Below are 25,029 nucleotides of genomic sequence, written 5' to 3' on the forward strand. Positions count from 1 at the left end.
TAATCCAGAACTCTTTTAAGTACTGTGAATTGGCATAGGCTTCTACTCCAGGACACTTTGTTAACATACTGAATTAATCTAGAGTCAAAAACAATGTGCTGCCTTCACAAACTCATATTCTGTTTTAACAAGGCCTCCTAAAAGTGCAAAGACATAACTAAAAGGATCGTTTAATGGTCTGAAGCACAAACAGAATGTTAGGCCAATAGAGACAGTTGTTTTTGTATTGTACCTGTTTGCACTTCAGTAACCTCAAATTGCTTCATGTTCTTGGATACAACCACTGAGCCATTTTCATTTTTGAGTTTCTCATGCCTTAACCAGAGCTTGAAAACTATAGTTTAAAGCAAAATGGAAAATACATTATAATCTCATCTTTACCAGTTCTGTGCCTTAAGGTAATGTACTTATCAATTTTTTAATTTATAAAATGGAGACAGTAATATGTATTTTATAGGATTACTGTGAGTATTAACAACATATAAAATAACTAACAGTGTCTGGTATATAGTGGGTATACAACTATTACTATAATGTTAGGTGTGTTTTTTTCATGTATCATACTGAATGAAAAGTCATATTAGAACATTTAATATTAGTTGTAAAATATCACACTGACAATCATAACTTCTGGTGACATCATAAAATCAAAAGATACAATTACTGCCCTGGTTGGTAGGCTCAGTTGGTTGGAGTGTCCTCTCATGCACGGAAAGTTTGCTGGTTCAATTCTTGGTGGGGTTAGTAGGGGGAGCGGGGCACTAGTTGATGTTTCCTTCAGGCATGGATCTCTCTCTCTCTTCCTCTCCTTTCACCTCTCGCTAAAATTAGTAAAACATATCCTCAGGTGAAGAGTAAAAAAAAAAAAAAAAAAAAAAAAAAAGATGCAATTACTGTTGTCATTAATATGATCTTTAATAAATGGAATAATGCACCATTTACAGCAAGCCTTTTTTAAACTTAAAGAACTGCCTTAAAATCTCCTTCTCCAATGTATCTGTGTCAATACCACCTTTTTTATTTAGGTTTATATATAGCAAAGCGTTTACTTACAATTATTCATAGAAAACTCTTTAGTGGCTTAATGTCAGCTTTCATAGTGGCATCCATAGATAATACAAAAGAAAGTGATTTGCTTTATTTCATACACTGATCCATCAAACACAACTTTTACAGCATAGCAAGGTCTCAGACAGCTTATACAAAAGCAAAGTAACTGAACTTATTCATAAATTCATATGTGATATTCTATCTGTCATGTAAGAGCAAAACACACCAACAAAAGATACCCGTTCACAAGAAAGAGGGTTCCAAGGCATCGACAGTATTTTTCAGCCTTTCTGATCCCAAAAAAGTATCCTCAGAAATGAACACTCTGTAGCTGGTTCCTCCTGTCTACTCAGAAAAAGCATGGCAGCTACACATCTCCAAGTTTCAGCTACAACACCCTATGTTAGTGTATTATACAGTTATCCACTCATCTTCATTTGGAAAATCATCAACAGAAAAGTAAGGATGATTCCAGCTTATACAAACACTTACACAATATAATATCCGTGACAACAGGCATACAAAACTGCTTAAATAAATAAATGTGACCAGGAAAAGAAAAGCCACAGAAGCCAAGCAATTCAATGTTAAACCAGAACTTATCTTTGAATTGCATCTTTTAGTAATTTAGTTTTCTTATTAAGTTTCTTTAACCATGTTTTCCTACCATACTTACAAGAATTGGTAATAAGGTGGTGAGCCTGAGACAAAAGACTGGTTACAAATAACTTCACTGCTAGGATATTAAGTATACACCATACCAAGTTGGAGCTTGAATTTAACTGATTTAAAGAAAAATTCCATTTGGACCTAACAATAGGTTATCATACGTTACCTTCTCATAATCACCTTAGTTATTACTAAAGCTATAAAGTCATTAGTTCATTTTTAGAACAGCTTTATAATATTTAATTGCCTCCTGAAAAAAATGTTTTATCTCAGAGGTACTATGTTACTAAGTTATCCCATTAAAAAATGTAAAATAATGCTTTGTCACATCATGATAACCATTTGACCCAAGGACATAAGTGGTTTGAAGATGATGCTTCAACTCTTAGACCTAAGTATGCTGCAATATGAAGTCAATGAGTGATTGTTTCCATTTCTCTTCAGTAATTATAGAACTGGGCACATTTTATGATTAATGAAATCTGATACTGTCTATATGTAAATTAAATCAAATCATAAGATGAAACATTAAATGAAGTGTGTGTAACAAACACTTTAAATATTCAACTGGATCTAATTGCTTGTTTACTACCAATTGAAGTTTTGCAATGTGCAAAGGGATGAAATGGGGCCCTGAGTTTTTAATATTATGTCTAAAGAGTGAGTCTAAACGTGAAGATGTTCCTGAAACCTAAAAGTACAAATAAAATGAAAATAACCCACATTGTCTTTTAACCCCCCCCCCAAGTTGTAGTTTAAAAGTGATTTGCTTTAAATTCAATAATAAACTGGATACCCTCATGATGTGATTTATTTCTAAAGATTCCTCCTCTCTTACCCAGATTTTAAAATGAGTTTCAAGTTAAGTTTAAAAAATGACTGTCACATGCTTAATAGTAATACTATGAACATCACAGTAATAACGGAATTGGAATTTTCAAGACATGATACATTTATTTTGGGCATAATTTTAGTACACAGCATACATTCTTCTTTAGTATTTACTTTCAAATGTATCAGCCATGAGATAAAATCCTAAATTTTATATGCACACACACTTAGCTTAACCAGTCACTTAAAAGGTAAATGGAAGTTGTTATGTCTAGTCTATGTTGCAAAAAAATGGTAAATATTTCAAAAATGGTCTGTAAAAATGTTCATAGATAATACCTGATTATTGTAGGGCTTGCTTTTGAAAGTTAAGGTTACACTTTGTGTCGTAATATTTGATACAAAGAAATAAGTACGTAAAACATGTTTTGTGTGGCTCAATCATAAGGCTAAGCTTGCTGTAATAGAGATTAGAAGTTTTTAATGGCAAATTATATACAATTCTGTATGCATTAGTTGTAACTAATTAGAATATAAAATCATAAAACTTAGCAACTTAGAAAATGTTAGATACAAAACTTGATTTTCTGATAAACTGATGGTTGGATCCATTGTCAAATGGTAACATCTTAATTCTCAGTTCTATCCTATTAAACTATTAACTAAAGTAATGAACTTGAATATAACATAAAAAATAATTTTAGGTGTTCTTAAATATAAATAGTTATTTAAATAGGACTGAAGATAAAATGCCAAAGGAACTAAAGCAATTTTGTGTGAAAAACTGAGACTTAGGTGTTAAATGAGGAGCCTGAAGCATATTGAATAACAATATTGAAAAAGATAACCAACTTTTTTTTAACTACTGGATAAGAGAAATGAATAAAAAATAAAAACAGGAGATAAGCAGAATAGCTATTTTTTTAAGAAAAGCCTTTCCTGACACAGAAGAGCACAAGTCAGATAACCAAGGGATAGAGTAAGTCAGATACAAACTAAAAGGTGATTGACGGAAAATAATGTGTAGGTGCACCAAAGTGCCCTGGGACTGCCTTCCTTGTATGTAAGTTTAACCTGGGAACCTGTAGAAAAACCTGCTTTTGAGAGTAACATTTGTGTAACTAGCTCAATCTGTGATTTGCCAGATTTACCAAAGTATATGTTGGAGCGGGTCCCGCAAGTAGTTTTGCATAGTTCAGAATCTAAAAGTTAAAATGCAATTTTACCTGCTGAGCTGACAGTAAAAGGTGTGAACATTTAGAAACATCCTAGTCTGAAAAAGACTCTTGGGGCGTATGTAGGGATGTTATGCAATTTTTAGAGTCACTGATCTAGACTTTAGTTGATTGTAACTTTAAGAAGTCAACTTGGAAGAGAAAGTACCATTAAAAAAAAATTAGTGAATAGTTATGTAATAGTCTGCATTTAACTGGTAATAAGTTCAACATAAATTTTATAAAATGTATAGAAATGTTAAGTAATCTCAAGTTCTAGGATTTAACTACCTCCAATGAAATGTTCATCTTAAATTTCTCATAAATATAAGAAAACACCAAAAAGTTTATTAGAATAGGTTTCCATTTTAAATGACTTTGAAAAAAAAAAGGTTTACAGGGAATGGAAAGTTCAGTTAAGAGCTGGCTTTAGAATCTAAATTTTAAAATCTTTTAAAGAAAAATACTTCCCAAATTTTGTGACAATTCCCACTGAAACACATATTTTATGTGTTCCTATCTTTTTTTAATTGTTTTCACATTCAGAACCAACCTACATTTTCTGGAACACGTGAATACATGTAAGGAAACTATACAAATTGCTTTATTTGAAGGACATTATCCTTATATCCTTCCTACATCCCCCTTTATTCGTTTTCTGGATTAGGAACATTTTCCAAAGTCACTAAACATAACAATTTTCAAGTTGGAGTCAAAGGACTGATAAGACTAAATGTCAATGTTAAATTAACTTCTCCAAATCAAGTATGGAATCAATCTATGAAAAAAGTGTCTGTTCCCATAAGTCATCTCACTTTATCCTTAAATTTTACTTTACCTTAGTTCTTCAATATAAAATGTTAGGCGTGAAGTGATTTGAAGACTCATAATGGCAGAGGTGGCCCTGAATTTTGTCTTGAATTCGTAATTATTTCTCAAGCACAATTAACATATCTATGTCCACATGTCTTATGGTTGCCTAACTTTTAAAGTCATTAAGGTATCTGGGTTAGGCTTATATGTATAAGCCATAATGACTAATTTTTTACAAAATGCCAGGACATTATACATCCTGTCATACAGTGTGTAGGCAATATGGTATGAATGAGAGATGTGGAGATAGGCAAACCTAAGTTAAAATCCATCTTCTTCTATTACTAGATGTAGACCTTGGGCATATTACATAGTTTCTCCTAGCTTTAGCTTACTCATCTGTAAAGGAGATATATTAACTGTAATTCTTACATAATTGCTACGAGGATTAAAAGAGATGGTGTATTTACAGTATATCCCAACATTCAGTCTAAACAAATGGTCAATTAGTATTATTTCACTCCTGTACCTTCCCAAAACTTTTTACACTGATATCAGGGTTTTCCCTAATTATACATTTTTAAATGGGGAACACATTTAAGAATTATAATTGTCATTTTTTTACTAAACACAATTCAAATCACGTTCTTTCAATGGCTTAGTTCGGACACACAATGACAATAGTTAAGGAAATTAATATTCTTTAATTACCTATTATAATGTTTTTAAGATTGTAATACCATCTTGCAAATAAATTTAATGTTTTTTTCAATAGCCTTTTTATTCAAAAGGAATAAAATATTTTTAGAGATGCAAAATGTGATAGCAGTTAAATATTAGCTTTAGGACACGTTTAATATTAGATGAATAAAATTGGCAAACAAACATTTTAAGTAATTTCGCTTGCTTGTATATTATACATAGATCCTAAAAGTAAACAAGTCTGATGTACAATTTAAAATTTATTAAAATATTCTACACTTTCTACTTTTTTCAGGTGTCTATTAAACAAACTGGGGAAAGGAAATGATTTGTTTTAAACATCATGGGAAATGGGAAACTATAGGAGTTCTTTTAATTTAGTATGTTAACTTTTAAAAGTATTTTATTATTAAGTACCAAAAAATGTTGGAAAACTTACAATCAACTGGCTCGAACACAAAGTATAGTCTAAAGTAGGATAACTCTTCTTTTTCAGAAAAAAACAGTCAGACCTCACATGGTCACTTAACCTCCAATTAAAGAGTGACTATAATTTATTTTTATTCAAAGAAGTCCTACAAATGTTTGAAAATAATGCCCTGAAACACAACTGAAAGACATTTAAAGGCAAGGGAACGAAGTAAAATTTCCTGGGAAAGATACAATTTGTTACATTATAAAAGACTAACTGGATGAAAAACATTTTATGCCATAAGACTGAAAAATACGTTAAGGGTGTGAATCAAAATAAGGGCCATTAAAACACAAAAGGTAGAAATCCTGGGCACTACTAAAAGGATCTTAATTCTAAGAATTCAAAACTGTGCTCAGCCATCTGGCTGAATAAATGGTAAGTGCTGCAACATCCAACTCAAGACCATCACAGATGGCAAACAAGAGAAGGCGTATATACAAGTCAAGTGTTTGGAAATCTGATACAAGTCAAACTGGGAAATTTAGGTTGTTTTTAGCTAAACGAATGAAGACAGAGGAATCTGAATGAGAAAATATTGTTCAGAATTTTTGTTTGTCTCTTAGCTTTTTATCTTCCAGATAAATCACATAACTTAGATAATGAGTACTAAGTACTCTGAGAACCTGTAAAAAATAAGTGAGAACATCGCAGCTTGCAAATGGATAGAAAAGAATTTGTGCTTATAAAAAACAGTCCCTTATTTGACATAAAGTGCTTTATTTTTAAAAATGCAGAGGTTGTTGTTTTAGAAATGATTATGATAATGAAGAGGCAAAAGAAGCTTTAAAAAACAGTATGACTTGATGGATACATAACATGCTATCACTAAATGGTATACTCTGAATATAATGTAAATAAAATGCTGTTCACATATCAAAAATCATGTGAAAAATTGGCAAAAGGAGAATTTATGAAAATAGGATTAGTGAAAAAAACACACACCCAGTTTTGAAAAGAGAGGGAAGTCTCAGTCTGCTCGGAGATGACAGGCTTGGCAGCAGCCCTGCCTTCCACAGGGATCTGGCATGCCAGTCCCACAATTTCTTTCCACACAGTGTTATAGGTCATGGGAAGAGGAGAGGAATCTTTTCAGACAGTCATCAGGCTTTGCTTGGGATGAGGATAAAAAGACACTGTAGGTTCAAAACTAGGAATTACTTTTGAAGTTATTTTATCAGGAAATGTAATTTTATTTAAGTCAAAGGTGGCCTATTCAGAGAATAAAGGATATAACACTATATTGTCTTAACCATCTACCTACTTAAAAATTCCATATAAGTATAGCTCTATAAGTTTTCTGATAAAAATGTGCTTCTTAAATAAATGAAAATGGAACATAACATACATATAAAAATAAAATAAAATGGAAAAAAGGCTAATATTTGGACTTCCTCTACTTTGTTCTATGCTCTCTTATGAACTTCTAAAACCAGAACCAAGTAAGTTTGTTAAAATATCTGGAAGGAAACGTTTAGGATTTGGAAGGTTAAAAGAAACAGCATTTCAAATTAGGTTTTGGTTGTTCCTTCTTTAGAGCCCTTTGAGACAATGTTTCTGCATTTTCCACAAGGAGAGAGAACGCAAAAAATCAGGTAGTTGCTTTCTCTTCTGCAAAATTCATTGTCATAAAACAAACCTGACAAAAACTGGGGGGAGAAAAATGTTCATATTATGGAAGAATGTGTGCTCTGTTAGGAAGAGAGCTTACAAGAAAGCTTATTTGTGGCTACAGACTATTGCACATTCAAACAAAACACAAGAGAAAAGAATGTCCAACTGGTAATATGTTAGGAACGTATCAACATATAAAATAAACTAGCTTGTGCCCAGAAATAAAACATGGATACCGGACACCACTGAAGTCAAATCTGTCTTAATTTGCTTCTGTTTTAATGACCTTTAGAAACTGTTTCAAACTGATTATCAGCAATACATTGTTTTGCTTTTTTTTTTCTTAAAAAAATATTTTGAGACCACTTTTGATACACACACATATAATTCTGTGGTCATAACAGACAAATAAACTTTAGTGAGACTAAACAAAAGTGCAAAACTTAAAAAAACAAAATTAAAAAATATGGAAGCATAAGCTAACTTTTCTGCATAGCTGAAATCTATTTAAAGCAAGTCCTTGTTGCAGGGATGGGGTACTGACAGGAATTTAAAGCAGTTTTAAAAAAATGTCTTCTGCAGGTTTAAATGATGCAAAAAATAATTTCACTCCATAGGCTTGAAAACATTTCACAGACAATTCATTCCTATATCTTTAGACACCATGGTTGTGGCAGTGCCTCCTTCTGCAAGGTACACGGTGGTGCTAGATTTGGAATGGCCTGCCCTGTCACTGCCATTGTTGTTGACCTCACAGTCCAGTTGTTCGGTGGAGATAACCCAGGTGGAGGGGCGCCACCGCTTAAGAGAATACGGAGTTTTCACACGTTTCTTGATCTTTTCACCAGATCCTGATTTGCCATCTTGTGTTGACTCACCTACTAAAAATAAAAGTATAGAAAAATGAACTATAGATAAAGGAACTATTTAAAAAGTAAAAAGTTAGGGTTGCAATTCAAGAAGAGATCAAACTAATGTCTACAGGAGGTGCTAATAGACATTTCTTAAAGTTGTTGACTCCAGGCGGTATTTTTCGAGGCAAAACTTAAATTATTTTAGAGGCTCTTTAAGCCTAAGGTTTTTTATAAATGAATTATTCTATAGGACAAGGAAGAAAATATTTAAAAACCACAAAAAGCAAAAACAGAGGAGAAAATTTCAAAGTTCTTAGCTGCATTCTAGCAAGCCTAACTTGGCAAAATGCATTTAATCATTCCATTTAATGTTCAAAGTGAATCAAATTATAAAGGCACTGGCACATGATAGTTTACAGAAGAATGACATAAATCCTAGAATACAAATTTTCTAATAATTCCCCCTTCCCATACATGACAAAACATTTTATTACATGCAGCCCTGCCACAGGTCAAGTGGTTTACAATAGAAACCACTCAAGCAGGGGCTAGATTCTACTGATTGATTTTTGAGAGATAAATTCCTTTCAGCCCATTTTATAGTCTTTGACAACCATAAAACATGACTTTGTTTTTCTTCTTAAGTGCTGTCTGTCTAAAAGAGAAATTATTTTGTATAATGATGACTGTTAAGGATTTTAGTGAACTCTCTTGTTTTGTGTTATAATCCTTTTTGGGCCAGAAACTAAGTATCAAATCGTTTAAGTTACTTGTTTAAATTGTTAGGGGGCCCATGCACAATGCTGTAAGCATGTGGGAGACTCAACACATAACTTTTGGGGGGGGGAAAATGACACTAAAAAAACAAGAGCAACTTTATAGTGACTTTTCTGAATTCTCTCTGGACTTTTAAGATTTATTAAGTCTGATAAAATCTAAATGTGTATATAATTGATATTAATATCCTCAACAAACTTTCAAAAGTTGTACTGGTATTATTTTACTTGGAGGTTTTAAACGGCTATTTATTTCATCTTAATCATTCACAACAAATATGAGTTGCCTTATAAACTAGTAGCTACTTAAGGCTCATATTAAATTGGTAATTATTCTATTGTGACACTGACTTTTTAATTATCAATAACAAAAAAAAAGTACTTTTTCTTTATAAGACTCTATTTACTTTTTAGGTCCAGCCAAATGACTTATTTTATTTCTAAAAATATTAAAATTAAATAATTGTTAGTTGAAACACAATCTGACTTAAATGGTCCCAAAAGTCAAGCAGATTACACAACCCCCTCACTTACATTGCAAATCGCTGCCATCAAGGATATTTGTGGCTGAAAGATCTAAAGAATTAGGTCTCTGTGCTCTTCTGGGTTTTGTTGGTACAGGATCTGCTACTGTGCTTGGGACACCCTGTGTAAGAACATCTTGCTCTAAACATGGATTACTGTTGTTGTTATTGGAATTAGTTCGGCCACCTTCCAGCGGCCGTTCCCTCCTGTCCACAAGGTGATCCAGAACACCCTCATCGTGGCCAGCCTGCTGCTCTCGCCTCAATAGAGGTTCATGCTCATCAGGACTGGAATTAATATTCAGCCTGGTGTCCTCACCAATGAACTGATTCTGCAGCATTTCTTGGGCCCTATGTGCCACTGTGTTGGCTGTCTGGCCAGACGGTATCGCCCCATTAGCATACTGAGCAGTGGCAGCATGGGAGTTAACGTTGTGGTTTCTACCTGCCACCCCATTCATGGTAACCGTAGCCACATGAGGTTCTACAGCATTGATTGTGTTCATCTTGGCAACTCCAGTTTCTACTTGTTTCAAGTTTGATTTGTGCTTGCTGCCAAATTTCAGCCGGGGCTCCTTTGTTGAATTTTTGGTGTTTAAAGGCAAACTAGTAGGTCTCTTGGGAAGGTTCTGTTGCTTGGGGAGAGGATAGAGCTGAGCAGGTGGGACATCAGGAATTAAACATGCTTGGCCATTGGCAGCCTGGGTGAAGTCCTGCTGCCCAGTGACTTCTACTGCAAGCTTTATTAGTGGGTAAAGCAAGCTAGAACTAGTACTGCTCAGTGGGTCTGGCCCACTGAACTGCTTAAGAGAATGCTCCATGAGATTCTCATCAGAACTTTCCTTGAGATTCTTATCAACTTCTTTAGGGTCCAGCTTGTTGGTCTCCAAGTCTTCTTCTGTCAACTGTAAGCAGACAGGGGTTGGCCCAATTGGCTGTGACACATTGGTGGCATGAAGATTTGTTTCATCTGGGTATGGCATCTCCGATATAGTGGTCATGCCAGTGCTTGGCGTGAGGCCAGTGGTGTTGGTGGTGGTTGTGTTGGTGGACAGGCTGGTGACACTTGTTTCAGGGCTGGGGATTCGAGCTTGTGCTTGCTGTCGCTCGTAGTTAATTGAGTTTCGGTTCTTTTCCCCTGTGGTCAAAGGTGTGCTAGACATTGAATGCTCAGAGGAAATATTCTTCACAATGCTGTCAGTGTGATGGATAGAGTCTTCAATGTATGAGGAAGAAGAATAATCTGGATAAGGGCCAATCTTTGGCATACGCCTACTGTGTGACAGGTTGCTTAAAGAAAGAAAAAAGTGCCACATTGAGAATGTACATTTATGACAACTGGCTCTCCACGTCTAACACCTCTGTTTTTAAAGTACAAACTGCTTTTTATTTTATTCCTAACCCACATCGTTCTCAAAGTTATTTAAAAATTCTAATCAAATAATCATGTCAACTAATAACTTACAAAATGCTTTATATACTTTGAGCCTACTGAAAAACCTATGTGGATCTAGATAGGATTTTTATGTATGTTCATTACTTTGGCTTATAGGATTTAATTAAAATCTCTCCTATAGTTTTAGAACATTACCAAATTATCTTTATGAATTGTATACTTGCACAACAAAGTTTCATGAGAGGAGGAACCATGGCATATGTTCCCTTTGTGCTATCACAATTCTAGCTAGATAGTGGCTACTCAACAAATATGTTACCAGTTAAGTTCTAATGAACAAACGGCATTTTGTTCCAAAATACATCTATGAGGCGGCTAAGCCTCGTAATGGAATTTATCCTCTTAGGGTAGACTGAGCCATATCAATGAAAGCCCTAGAGCCCTAGTATTAATGTGACATTCATATAAATGATCAAAGATTCAGAAATGTTCTCCAGTTATCAAGGGTTCTTCAGTCATCATCACATCTTGAGAATGATGGTTCTTGAGCATCACTGTAATACATGTATGTTATTTAAAATAAAAACCAGGGGTAGCTTTAGCAATCAAAGTATAAACATTGGGAACATTAATAGATACAAGTGCTGTAGGAGAAAAGCATCAGCTAAAGGAGGAAGTACTACAAAGAAAGACTGATAAGGTTGTGAGAGGAATGAAAGGAGGGGAGAGTAAAAAGGTGTTGTACTGAACAAGAAAAGGAAATCTAGTAGGTATGGAGAGTAAGAGTCAATACAGTGAAACCTGGAGTGGAATGCAATAGCACGAACTACAATTTAGGGGAAACTACTTAGAAGTGACAGGACATGAGAAGACACACGTTAAGGGATAGAACTAAATGACACAGAGAAGAAAAAAAAAGGGCAAAGCAAAGGGAAGCATCAAGGGTTTCTTCTTACAATTTAAGAAAAGTTCAAAAACACTTAAAGTAGCTGACTCTTGAGAGAGAGAAACAAAAAGCAGCAGGAGATTATCTATCTTTATGTGTAAAGTGAGAAAATGTTTATTTAGAATTGCTAGTCTCTACCTTCCTTGATTGGTTGATATATACTGAAGTTAATTTACCTAATTATAAGTAGTGTGAACACAATTTGGGGACTATACAAATTGCTCTTAAAATTGGAATAGAAAAGAGCACAGAAAATTATTCAAGAATCAAGTGTATTTTTTAATTTATTGACTGCTTTTTTTTTTTTTTTTAGAAGGGGAGAAGTCAGGGAGAGAAGAGAGGAGGGTGAGAGGGAGGAAGGAAGGCAGGGAGAGAGAGAAAGAGAAACTGGTTGTTCCAACCATTTATGCATTCATTGGTTCCTTGTTGTTTGGGCCTTGCCAGGAGATCAAAAATGTAAAACTGGCTTATTGGGACGACGCTCTAACCAACTGAACTAACTTGTCTTAAGTATACTTTTCTCTCTATTTTCTCTGGTAACTTTTTCTTTGATGCCTCTCTAAAGATTTTTAACATATATTAGATAAAATGACAAATTTGTGAGAACACTTTTCCCCAATCATGAAACAAAGAAGCACAGGTGATACAGTCTGAAAGTTCCAAGTTTTAGGAATCTTTTAGGGGACTCTCCCCCTCCCCACGTGGGAGTCTGAACCTATTCATCAATAAATTTCCATCTTTGCTACAAAACTAAATAAGTAGCTTTTACTTAGAACTAAAAACCATAGCTCTAACAAAAACACAAGTATAAAATAATGTTCATGATGGGATGGAAAGTCCTCATGAACTGCTCTCCTGTAAAAGTAGTAGTAGTAGTAGTAGTAGTAGATTCTATAAGAAAGAACATTGGGCCAAAACCGGTTTGGATAGAGCATCAGCCTGTGGACTGAAATGTCCCAGGTTTGATTCCGGTCAAGGGCATGTACCTTGGCTGCCATCATATAGATGTTTCTCTCTCAATGATGTTTTTAACTCTCTCTCTCCCTTTCTCTCTGTAAAAAATCAATAAAGTATGTTTAAAATAAAAAGAACATTGGATAAGAACTCTGGAAACAACAGTCTCCAATGAAACAGGTTAGATACATAGGCAAGATCATATTCCATTTTCATTAAACAAACAAACAAACAGCAGGGAAAGGAGGATTAATAATAACAAATATGATAATATCTGTAGAAGTGTTTATAAACTTTTGGAACTATGAAAATGTTTTACTTTTATTATTGTAGGGAAGTTGGAGCATTAATAGAGAAAAACTAACCTCTTTTTCTGTATCTATAGATACGAAAAACCCCACAGATTCCACCTTGCATTTTTATCAAAAATCTTAAGTAAAAGAACAGGAATACTGAAAGAAAAATTTCGACTTTAGATGAGATGAGTTAATCACTGCACTATTATACTGATAAAAATGTTTATTTCCTGTTCTGTTTGGTCTCCGTTTTCAATACTGACTAATGGGTGCCAATCCCTGTGGGTCTTACCGCTCATTCTGCATTGCAGTAGACATTGGATTGACTGTTGGGCTCACAGATTTGTTTCTTTCCCATATCATCATAAGTTCAGCCATCCTCTCCTCAGCACACTGTGCAGTAAGCCGAGCCTCTGCATCCTGGTCCCAACAGTCTTCGATTGTCTCCTTAAGTGACCTCACTGCCTATAAAAAAGCACATGTCAAACAGTACTATATCTTTAATGAAAAAAAGCATTGAGTTATTAATGATATGAAGGAGAAAAATATTTTTCTTTAACAAATATTTTACATAACTATAATAAAACCTTTTAGACTTCAGAGATTTTTAAAGGGTCACATTTCTCAAATGGTAACTAGCAAGAAAGCATGGAAGCTTTAACTTAACTCCTTGAAGAATTATACATAACAGCAAGCTCTATGCATTACAAGGCTATATGTTTTTTTATAATTTTTCTAACATTCAAATGTGAATTACTATACTCACTTAGCCATACTATTTTTATTTAGGAATCAGGAACATATACATCTTCCTAATTCTTTTAATGCTGCATAGAATCCATTATATAAGTTTTTAGCCTGATCCTTATAAGGGGACTAGAGGCTCGGTGCACAAAATTTGTGTGTGTGGAGGGGTGTCCTTCAGCTCACCCTGCACCCTCTCCAACCTGGGACCCCTTGAGGGATGTCTGACTGCCTGTTTAGGCCCAATCCCACGGGGCCCGAGACATCCCTCTCACAATCCAGGACTGCTGGCTCCCAACTGCTCACCTGCCTGCCTGCCTGATTGCCCCCCCCCCAACTGCCCTCCCCTGCAGTCTTGGGTCCCGCCCAACTGCCCTCCCCTACTCACCCGATCACTCCTAACTGCTCTCAATGCCGGCCCAATTGCCCCTAACTGTTCTCCCCTGCTGGCCCGGTCACCCCTAACTGCCTTCCCTTGCTAGCTTGGTCCCCCCAACTGCCCTTCCCTACAGCCCTGATTGCCCACAACTGCCCTCCCCTGCTGGCCATCTTGTGGTTGCTATCTTGTGTCCACATGGGCGCGGCCATCTTGTGTGTTGGAGTGATGGTCAATTTGCATATTATCTCTTTATTATATAGGATAGTTTCCAGTTCTTGCTGATATAAATGACATTGCATTGAACATCTTACACATGCATTTTTCTACACGGGTGTAAGTGTTATTGAGGAACAAATTCCTGCAGATATTTTTGCTGGATCAAAGGGTAAAATACATTTAAAATTTGTTATTGCCAGATTACCCTCCAAATTGATAGCCTCCCAACAACAACAAAAAATATCTGCTTTCCCATCATCAACACTTTGTCAATGTGATAGGTAAAAATAGATCTTCTTTTAATTTATCACTAGTAAGTAGAGCCAAGATTTAAAACCAGGCCTTTAACTGGGCTGGTACTCTTACTATAAAACTGAAACTAATATTCTTTTTTTAAACAAATGTTTTCATTGTTTTACATATGAAAGAAAACGCTATTTAAAAACTAGGACCTATAATTTTTTGTTTTCCTAAAGTATTTTAATATAAAAACAGCCTTAAACTATGTGTGATTATTACAATAGTTCACTTTTACAATAAATTCTAAAAATATAGGGGGAAAAGTTATCCATAAATCTGATATTCAGTGGAACTATAGCTAACATTTTCACATAGTTTTCTCAGAAAGTATTTTCTTTACTTTCATTTTCATCAGAAAATTATTCTTCCCCCATTTACTGACTGAACTATGCTTGGGTCCCTGGTAGTTTTTAAAACTAGTTTTTACATTCATTAATATTTAAAAGAGAATGAGTTTTGTTACTATAAAAAAATGCGTGTTTTTTTTATTTCAATGCAACTATGAAGCAAAAGTGTTTTCTTTTAGACACAGGGGAATTCCTCTCTTTTTATAAACCATGCACTTGCTATATAACTCTAGTACTGGATTGTCACTGCAGACAAGCAGGTCTATGGACTGTAGTACATTAAATGGATTCACTGGAAGTGAACCAAGCACTACTTCATCCCTTACTTAGAAGCCTACTTTAAATTTGGAGTAAAAAGTTTACAAGTAAATATGCATATGATGCATATCCCACAATGGTAGGGTTGCCAAGAAATATTTCAAAATCAGAGTCCAATCTCTCTGGTGAAATAAACAAGTTAAGGAAGATGAAGTATTTGAATAGGTAAAATTTCACGAGATTTTTTTCTTTGAGGGGTGCTCTACCGTGAGGCTGGCATGTCTATTGAATCCTTATAAAGGATTCAGCCCTCACAGGCGGCCAGGGACCTCTTAAAGATCTGTCCCACTTCCCATAGCAGGGACTCCAGTTTGGAGGCAATCTTGGGCATATGTGCTTGGCAATAGGCCTTTAATTCCCTCATTCAATAAGAAAATAAGAAAATTGCAATCTTTGTGAAGCCATCCTTGAAGATAATCTACTGACAAAGATGACCAATGGAGAAAATGTTTAATCTAAATCTGTATGGAAACATATAACATCTCTTTAGCCTCTCTCTAATGTATCACACACCATATAAGTCATGATCCAGAATGAAATTATTCTTTAAAAAAAATTTTTTTTTTATTGATTTCAGAGAGGAAGGAAAAGGGAGAGACAGAAACACAAATGATTAGAGAGAATCATGTTCAGTTGCCTCCTACATGCCCTCCATTAGGGACCAAGCCCACAACCAGGAAATGTGCCCTGGACCGGAATAGAACCCAGGACCCTTAAGTCTGCAGGCCAAAACTCTAGTCACTGAGCCAAACCAGCGAGGGCCAGAATGCAAATATCCGATCAAGACAACCTAAAACTAAAATGTGAAAATGCATAGTAAAAAAAAACTGCATAATTACAATGTTTTCATTTTTGTTCTTTAATTATAAATCAAGAAAACTGCACAAAATGTCAAAAAATCAACTGTGCCTCCTCAGAGATAATAAAATTCCTATTATATTTTTAAAACAAGAACAGATTGTTCTGGAGAAAGCAAACAATGAAAATATCTAGAAATTATATGTATGATTATGAAAAGTAAAATTTTAATGAACAGATAACAAGTAGAATGAAAAAGGTGAAAATAAATGAATGATTTCAAAGGTAAAGCTGAGTAAATTTAAACAATGTACAACAACAAAAAATTGAAAAATACAAGGAAAAGAACTGAGACCTAAATGTCAGGTGGTCTAATATTTGTCTAGTGAGAATTCCAGAAAGAAGAAATAAAAGAGGAAATAATTTTTAATAATATAAAAAATTTCTCTGAATTGAAGAAACTTCTGAATTTTCAAACTGAAAACCTGACTAGTATAAAGCAAAAGGTGTGAAAAGATCATGCCTACATAATTCCAATAATGAAGTAAAAGGCTTAAAAGCTTACAGAGAAAAGAAAATAAGAGCATAAAACAAAAAGCAATTGAAAGAAAATGGTGCTGGAATTCTCATTAACATATCTGATGCTAGAGGACAATTGAGTAGAGGTATCAAACTTGTGAGGAAAATTATTTTGATCTTGAAACTATTACCTAGCCAACTTATTACTCAAATGTGAAGGCAAGATAGAAACATTTTTTTAATGTGCAAGGATTCATAATGTTTACTACCCATGCACACAACTAACACACATTATTTAAAAAGGAACTTCATCAAAGAAAAAGTGATTTACAAGAAAAAGAATGACATGAGATTTTTAAGAAAATGTTGCATCTTAGTAGAATCTATAAAGAAAAAAGAACAAAACAGATGACAAAAAAAAAAAAAAAAATCAAAGAGAATCCAGTGGTTAGTGACTTCTGAAACATTATTCCTTAAGTGGCAGGAGTTTACACTAACTTATTAGTTTTATTTCCTTCTCCGTGAGTCCAAAAATAATACTGTGTTGTGCAGTATGTGTTTACATAATCATAATTCTGCAAAATTCTGATGTTTTATTTAACTTAAATTTTTAGGTCTGTAGACAAAACAAAGTTTTTTTTATTTAAAAATAGATACAATTATTTAAAAACTAGGAGAGGGTAAATAAAAGATAAGAAGAATAAATATAGTAGCGTTATAATGGTAACTTCTAGAAGATAAAATGAAATACAAAAACAAAAACTGAAGAACAGTGTTAATGGGAGTTATTTCTGAAGAATGGTGGAAGGGGTGGGTAGTCTTTTCCATTTTCTTTTTTATGCCCTTCTATTTAATTTGGGTTTTGTTTAGTATGCATAGGCATAACTTTAATTCTTTCAAAAATTGTTTAAAATATGAAATACATGGTACTGTCATCAATAAGGGGTAATTATGATACAGCACACAACGGAATACTGTAAAATGGGGAGAAAAAGAAACATCTATATGTACTGACATGAAAACTGTCCATATTAAAAGAATCAAGCTTCAGAAATGATAGTGGATAATGAGACAATCCCACTTATGAAAAAAAATTAAAATGATTTCAAAAGTAAAGCTGAGTAAATTTAAACAATGTAAAACAACAAAAAATTGAAAAATGCAGAGTGGGTATCTGTGTGTATATAAATGTTTGTAAGATGTTTTTAGTATCATGGCAACAATTTACTGAAATGATAGGAGCCTTTGAAGATATTTCAATGACGTGAGCTGCATGTTTTAATATGCAGGATTTATAGGATGTACCTTGCTTTCTTTTTGGTGCAGCCTAATTTTCCATTAGCCACTGAATTGTTAAGTTTGCACTAATTTACACTTTTGGTACTATTCTTAAGTGAGTAAGATGGAATTCCAATAACGTTGAAAATATTAACTTGTTAATTATTCCAGTTGTTATCAATCTGACAAACTTAACACATAATAGTCTATTTAAATAATATTTTATACTTGGAAAAAACTGAAACTGAACTAAAAAGGGAACTTTTTTATACTGAAATTTTTAAAAATACATAGCAACAAAAGTCAAGTAAGTTGACTTTAAAAAAATCAAGTAAGTTGGATTTTTGGCATTAGAAAAGGCTAAAAAACTATTAACATTATTAACAGTCTATTTTTGCTTCAAACAACGTTAAAACATAGTCATTAAGTCATGTTTTTAATAATTTAGTTTTTTCTTACCAGGCTATTTTCTTTCCAAGCTTCTGGGAACTTGGGTCTCTGTTTTTCCCTAGACACCAGAACCTGCATATCTTCAAAAGTGGGATGGTTTCCAACTTCTGTCTGAAAAGCCATCTGGTATTCTGGTACAGATTCACCTGTGAATTTTTTTTTAAAGGACAGAGTAAAATGTCCAATTACCATAAAATGATATCATTACAGGAAATTGTCACAATCTTTTTTTTTTCCTTAATTCTTTCCCATATTTGGAAACTCTAAAGAAATGCTTTTGTGGGTTTAATGCATTATTAATAAATTTTTCACTTATAATAGTCTCTGATAAATTAAATGCTTTTTTATAAGTTAAACAGTAGTTTCAATGATGAAAAGCTATTTTTAAATGGTTTCTAAGCATTACAAAATTTGGAGGGAAAAGATTTTTTCATATATACATATTAATATGCCTGAATTCTTATGCCATATAGGAATCAAATATACTGAATATGAGAAGATGTCCAGGATCTAGCACAACAAACACAACTATAGAACAGAACAAAACTGGTAGGGTTGTACAGCCATCATATCTAATTATGAAATTTGCTCTATTATAATACAGCTAGAATGATACAATCTGTATCAAGTGTCACAAAAAAATTGTATATCAACCATTTGACTGGAAAACCAATATATTGATCTTTTAAAACATTCCTCTTATCAAACAGTTTCTAAATCAAGGTTTTTAAGTATCATTAAGTATTCTACCACTGCTCAAAAAGCATAATCTGGGCTTGTAATGAGAGGCTTATAACTTTTACAAAATGTTATCAAAGTAAACTTAATAAACATATTGAGCTACACAAGAAGACCTCTGGGACCAACTTTCAGAAAACCATCATCTAGTCAAAATCTTGGCAAAGGTCTCTGAAAAAATAGAGACCTTTTGTCTCCTCACTGCTCTAAGCCTCCTCTCCCCACCCTTCACACCAATTAAAATGACAGAATAATTCAGAAGAAAGACACCATTATAAGGCACTTAGTTCCTAATATTGGTATCCTTTCTACCTTGCAAAAGTCATTTTTTAAAAATATTTTTTTATTCATTTCAGAGAGATTGAGATAGAAAAAACATGCAATTTAAGTTTTATGTTTCAATTTGAATACTCAAAAGAATCTATAAACACTGTCCTCCATCAATATTAAAAACACTAGAGGTGGGGTGGCGGAGGGAGCTACAGGAGCGGTGCTCCAGGCAGAAGCGGGGACTTGCCAGCTACCAGAGGCTGGGAGTGAAGCCAGGGGAAGGAAGGCCTATTCTTCCATGAATATCATTCATGCAACGGGCCTTTAGTCTATATATATAGAGTCATGCTTTGGTAAGAGTCCCTAGAGGCTGCCGGCTGGGGTCTCCCTCCATTCCCCCGGCTGGCCCCCTTCCTAGACGAGCACCTGGTCAAGAGGATAATTTGCATACTATGCTTTTATTATATAGGCTATTTACAAAGATTAAATCTATAATCTATGCAGCATAACCCAAAATTTTTTGGAATATTACACTATCTATAAATATGTGATATTTTTACATGCTCTAAACATTTCAGCAGATACTTATTTTTTAATCAATAACCATGAACAATGAACTTGAAAGACAAAACTAAAGGGTTTAACATTGCTTGTTAGTATATCACCTTAATAAATCCTCATATGATAAAACCTCAATCCATATCATCTTTGAACTGTAAAGTATTTACTAGTATATCTTATCTCTTTGACATATATACACAACACACATAATTCCCTTCCAGTATTACTTATTAGTTATTTTTTTTCTTCAAACACTGGTTTAGTAGAATAAGTAAAAATACAGTTTTACTTATTTGTTTTAATCAGGTTTAAATCACAATGAGAAAACCTGCTAAATGAGGCACAATCTTGTCTTGTGATTTGAATAACATTAAGAGTTAATAAACTTTTACTAAGTTTTCATGGTTCTAAATCTAATTATTTCATAGATACTTGTATAGAGCTAATTTCATATTAGGCAGTGGAACAATTGTCTTAAACTTTATAATCACTTAATTGCTTAAGGGAAGTTCTATAATCCTATTTCCTCTCAAACTGTCCAAAATAGATAAAAGGATAGCCAAGACTAACAGATGCCAATCCTTGCTTCTCACGACACTTGCTACTTGTTAATTATGCCTCCAAGAAGTTAGGAATTCTTAGTCCCTTACTTAAATTACACTTTTCTCTTTCTTTTTCTTGCCTTTTTTTTTTTTTCTTTCTCCCTCGTGTATATAAACTTGGCAGCATTTCATTCTTCCTTTGTAATAGAAATACCTTATTCATTCATTTTGTTAATATTTTTTCCCTTTTATTGAATTTACTGGAAGGACACTGTTTAACAAAATTATACAGGTTTCAGGTGCACAATTCCACAATAGATCATCTGTACACTATATTGCGTGTTCACCTCTCCAAGTCCATCCTTCACCATTTATCATCCTCCCCACCTCCTCCACCTGTATTTTGGAGTCAGCTTACATAGTGTGCCCATTTATTAATAAAACATGTACTGCCCTAGCTGATTTGGCTCAGTAGATAGAGCATGGGCCTGCGGACTTAAGGGTCCTGGGTTCAATTCTGGTCAAGAGCCTGGGGTTGCAGGCTCAATCCCCATTGAGGGGCCTGCAGGAGAAAGCTGATCAATGATTCTCTCATTGATTTATTGTATATAATTAAATATATATATAACATAAAACTGACCATTTTAACCATTTTGAAGTGTACAGTTCTATTGCACTTAGAATATTAATAATGTTGTGGAACCATCACCACCACCAATCTCCAGAATTTTTTTTTATCTTTCCAAACTGAGACTCTGCATTATTAAATAGTAATACGCTATCTCTTTTTCCTTTTTAAAACTCCTTCTAGTTCTATTATAATTCTTCCAAGATTTTGCCTTTCCTCTTTATAAACATCTAATATTGTTCTTTTATTATTTATCAGATGAAAAGCAATAATTATTCTTTGAATGCAGTAATTGCTTTAAAATGTTGCTGATGGCAGTCTACTAATGCTAATACTATAAGAGTCATTTAGTCAGACATATTTCTATAAAAACAATTCTGGGTTAGTGTATTTTTAAAAATCTGTGGCCTAGGCCCGGAGCAGCAGCTGCCAGGCTGGGAGCGGCCAGGCCCGGAGCAGCTGGGTCGGGTGCGGCCAGGCCCGGAGCAGCAGCTGCCAGGCTGGGAGCGGCCAGGCCCGGAACGGCCGGGCCCGGAGAAGCCAGGCCCAGAGCAGCCGGGTCGGGTGCGGCCAGGCCCAGAGCAGCAGCTGCCAGGCTGGGAGTGGCCAGGCCTGAAGCAGCCGGGTTGGATGCGGCCAGGCCCGGAGCAGCAGCTGCCAGGCTGGGAGTGGCCAGGCCCGGAGCAGCCGGGTCTTGTGCGACCAGGCCCGGAGCAGCAGCTGCCAGGCTGGGAGCGGCCAGGCCCAGAATGGCCGGGCCCGGAGCAGACGGGCCCAGAGCAGCCGGGTCGGGTGCGGCCAGGCCCGGAGCAGCAGCAGCCAGGTCCAGAGCAACTAGGTCGGGAATGGCAGTGACCAGACCCGGAGCAGCTGGTTGTGGAACGAACCAGAGCAACAGAGGTCAGGCCCGGAGCAGCCAGGCCCGGAACAGCTCGCTCCTCGCCTGCCCCTGCCCCACGGCTGCCTCTCAGACATGGCTGGAAACTTTTGTGGGAACTTGAGGGTCTGCTCAATCAAGTGATGAAGGCTTAGATCTGGATGTGTTGAGTTAGTATAGGGCTGGAGTGTTGATCTGTGAGTGCCTTGGGTGGGGCCTGGATGAGGCAGGTTGACCTATTTGGAAATGTCTTTTGTGTGAAATGTATCATTGGGCATGTGGTGGTATTATTGATATGAGAAAATGCTAAGTAACTGATTTACTATCTGAAAAGGGATTTACTATCAGGGAAAGGGAGGGAGGAAGAGACTGAACATAAACTGCACCTATGAATGAGGACAATGGGGGATGGGGAGGGGGCAGAGGGTGGGGTGGGAACCTGGTGGAGGGGGGAAGAAATTGGGAACCTTTGTAACAATATGAACAATAAAGATTGATTTAAAAAAAATTAAAAAAAAAAGCCAAAAAAAATAATAAAAAAAATAAAATAAAATAAATAAAAATCTGTGGCTTAAGTTTCAATACTAGAAATAAAAAGTTCCAAAGTTCCAATAATACTATAATTATACTACAGTTCCTGCAATTTGCAGAAAAACACCTCAAGGTACTCTGTACTTCCAAATAACTAAAAAATATACTTCCAAATAAGAAATGACAGACCTCTGATTAATCTAAATAATTAATTTCATCATATTTTAGAATTATAAACTATTATTAAATGCTTCCTGTTTTTAAAGCCAAAAATTTTAACCCTACTATTAATCTCTATTTTTATGAAATAGTTCCATTTCATAAATTTGTCCAATGGTGATTCAATGGTCTGTTTTTCCTTTTTCTATATTTTTAGTGTTATTCCTATAAAATAGAGACCATTTATATCAAATCATTTTGTACCCCATGTAGTTAAGATTCTATATAACAGTGATGCAAAAAATACTAACAAAAGGAGAAAACAAACTCATCTGGTTATTTCAAGTAAGCCTCAAACAAAGCATAGCAAGTAAGTAAGCCTCAAACAAAGCATAGCATTCACATTAGATGAATATTCTTTCATTGAAAGGATGAAGGAAAGTAGGAAGGCAAGAAGAGAGAATTTTAAAAAAAGATAGAAAAGAAAAAGTGTTACACTGGTTAATTCATTGCTTCTAATTCCTTATTGAATCAATTTAGGACACAATGTAAGTATAGCTTATCAAATGCTCTGAGGGTGCATAAGGAAAATTATGACTGCTAAGGCAATCAGAGACCAAACTAAATATGGTTAGATAAGCTATTGTGAGCAATTAATTAAATTGCCCTCAATGCAAATATGGAGTCCTTTTAGTTTTTCCTTCTGGCTAATAATGTTTCTCAACACTAGATGGCACTAAACTAAAGGTTTAAATGAAAGTCAAAATCTGTAATACCATCAACAATAAAAAATATTAAAGAGAAAGTAAAAGCATAAAGTTGACTTTCTTTAATATAAGTAGAAAAAGCAGACATAACTGCTTTGTATAAAATTCATATATCAATTTTTGATAGATCTCTTACCTGGGAAGAGGTCTGTACATCTCATAAATATCTCCCAATAGATTAGTCCAAGAGCATACATGTCTACTTGTTTCAAAGCTGATTCACAGTCCCTCAGGTTCACAGCTCCTTCTAGAACTTCTGGTGCCATATATCTGATTGTACCAACCTGAAAAATTAGAGCATCAATTTTTGGAATGAGAATGAAGGGCATACATTAGACAGAAATTATACATCAATTTCATATCAACAAGATGTTAATAAGTTATTGTATCCTAACCATGCTACTGAAACTGTTCATACCTAATTTTTTAATCTACAAAATGCCTTTGAATAATTAAACTGTGGTCAATACATCCTACTGAACAGAATCAATAAAAAATGAGCTAGATCTTCCATTGCATATCAACATTAAAAAACCACCTTTAAGACACAATAAGAAAAATGCAAAACAATATGCATACCACTTAGTTTTTAAGATCATAAAAAAATATAAATGTATGTACAGACTTGTATATGTAAATGCAGAGAAAAAGGCCACAGAAGGATGTGCTCCACATTGTAATAGTGATTTATCAGAAGGTGACTAGGTAATGTTTCACCTTGATAATTTTACTCCTACTTCAAAAATCAATTCCTACAAACTTCTTCCTACTGCTTATAAAAAATGAATTTGAACGGCAGTGACTTCCAGAATAAGTTGATGAACTCTATGCAGTGTCTTTTTGGTATTTCTTAATTTTGTAATTTCTAAAATGCTATAATTAGTGGGATCCTATATAATCCTATATAATAAAAGGCTAATATGCAAATAGACCAAATGGCAGAATAACTAGGACAACCGAACAACCAGTTGCTATGACGTGTGCTGACGACCGGCAGAACACGGTGGGCGTCGGCCATGGTAGAGCAGGTGAGCAGGAGCACCAGACCACGGTGGGGCATGGGTCACTGCCGTCGGGGCGAGCCTCTAGCAGTTACTGAAAATTCTTTGCTCCTGTGTGCCATGGTCCTGCCTGGCACTTGCACCTGCTGCTGGTGCCAGCCCCGCTCACACTCACTGGTGGAGCTGGCCCCGATCACTCCGTGCCTTCAGTGGGTGCGACCAGGGCCAGCACCCCATCAGCACTTGAGGGCAGCAGCAGTGGGAATGGGGCTGCAGGCAGAGAGGGGAATGAGGGCCACAGTGAGAGGGGCTGGTCATGGGCACAGAGGATGGGCAGAGACCCACCCCTGTGCCTATCACAGCTTCATGGCCCGCAGTTCCTTTCAAGGTGCACAAATTTGGGCCCCTAGTATAAGGATAATTATGAGTAGTTATCAAGGTAGTGGATTCTTAAATGCAATTCATAATGTTTTCAAAGTATGCCCGTATGATTCT

At 35.1% G+C, this 25,029-nt stretch overlaps 1 protein-coding gene across 3 annotated transcripts in view; it reads right to left on the reverse strand.

The window, feature by feature from the left end:
* Positions 1 to 896: 896 nt before the first annotated feature.
* BMPR2 (bone morphogenetic protein receptor type 2) overlaps positions 897 to 25,029 on the reverse strand; it is a 97,104-nt gene continuing 72,971 nt past the window's right edge. For all 3 annotated transcript variants that reach the window (XM_045575427.1, XM_036422276.2, XM_036422277.2), the window contains 5 exons: positions 23,670 to 23,817; positions 18,470 to 18,606; positions 13,404 to 13,576; positions 9,530 to 10,809; positions 897 to 8,246 (listed from right to left, as the gene is read on the reverse strand). In XM_045575427.1, coding sequence (XP_045431383.1) covers positions 7,996 to 8,246; positions 9,530 to 10,809; positions 13,404 to 13,576; positions 18,470 to 18,606; positions 23,670 to 23,817 — 1,989 coding nt within the window. In that variant the 3' untranslated portion in view covers positions 897 to 7,995. The remainder of the gene's footprint in view (positions 8,247 to 9,529; positions 10,810 to 13,403; positions 13,577 to 18,469; positions 18,607 to 23,669; positions 23,818 to 25,029) is intronic.

This window comes from Pipistrellus kuhlii, unplaced genomic scaffold (assembly GCF_014108245.1).
Source record: "Pipistrellus kuhlii isolate mPipKuh1 unplaced genomic scaffold, mPipKuh1.p scaffold_m20_p_7, whole genome shotgun sequence".
Taxonomy (NCBI): Eukaryota; Metazoa; Chordata; class Mammalia; order Chiroptera; family Vespertilionidae; genus Pipistrellus; species Pipistrellus kuhlii.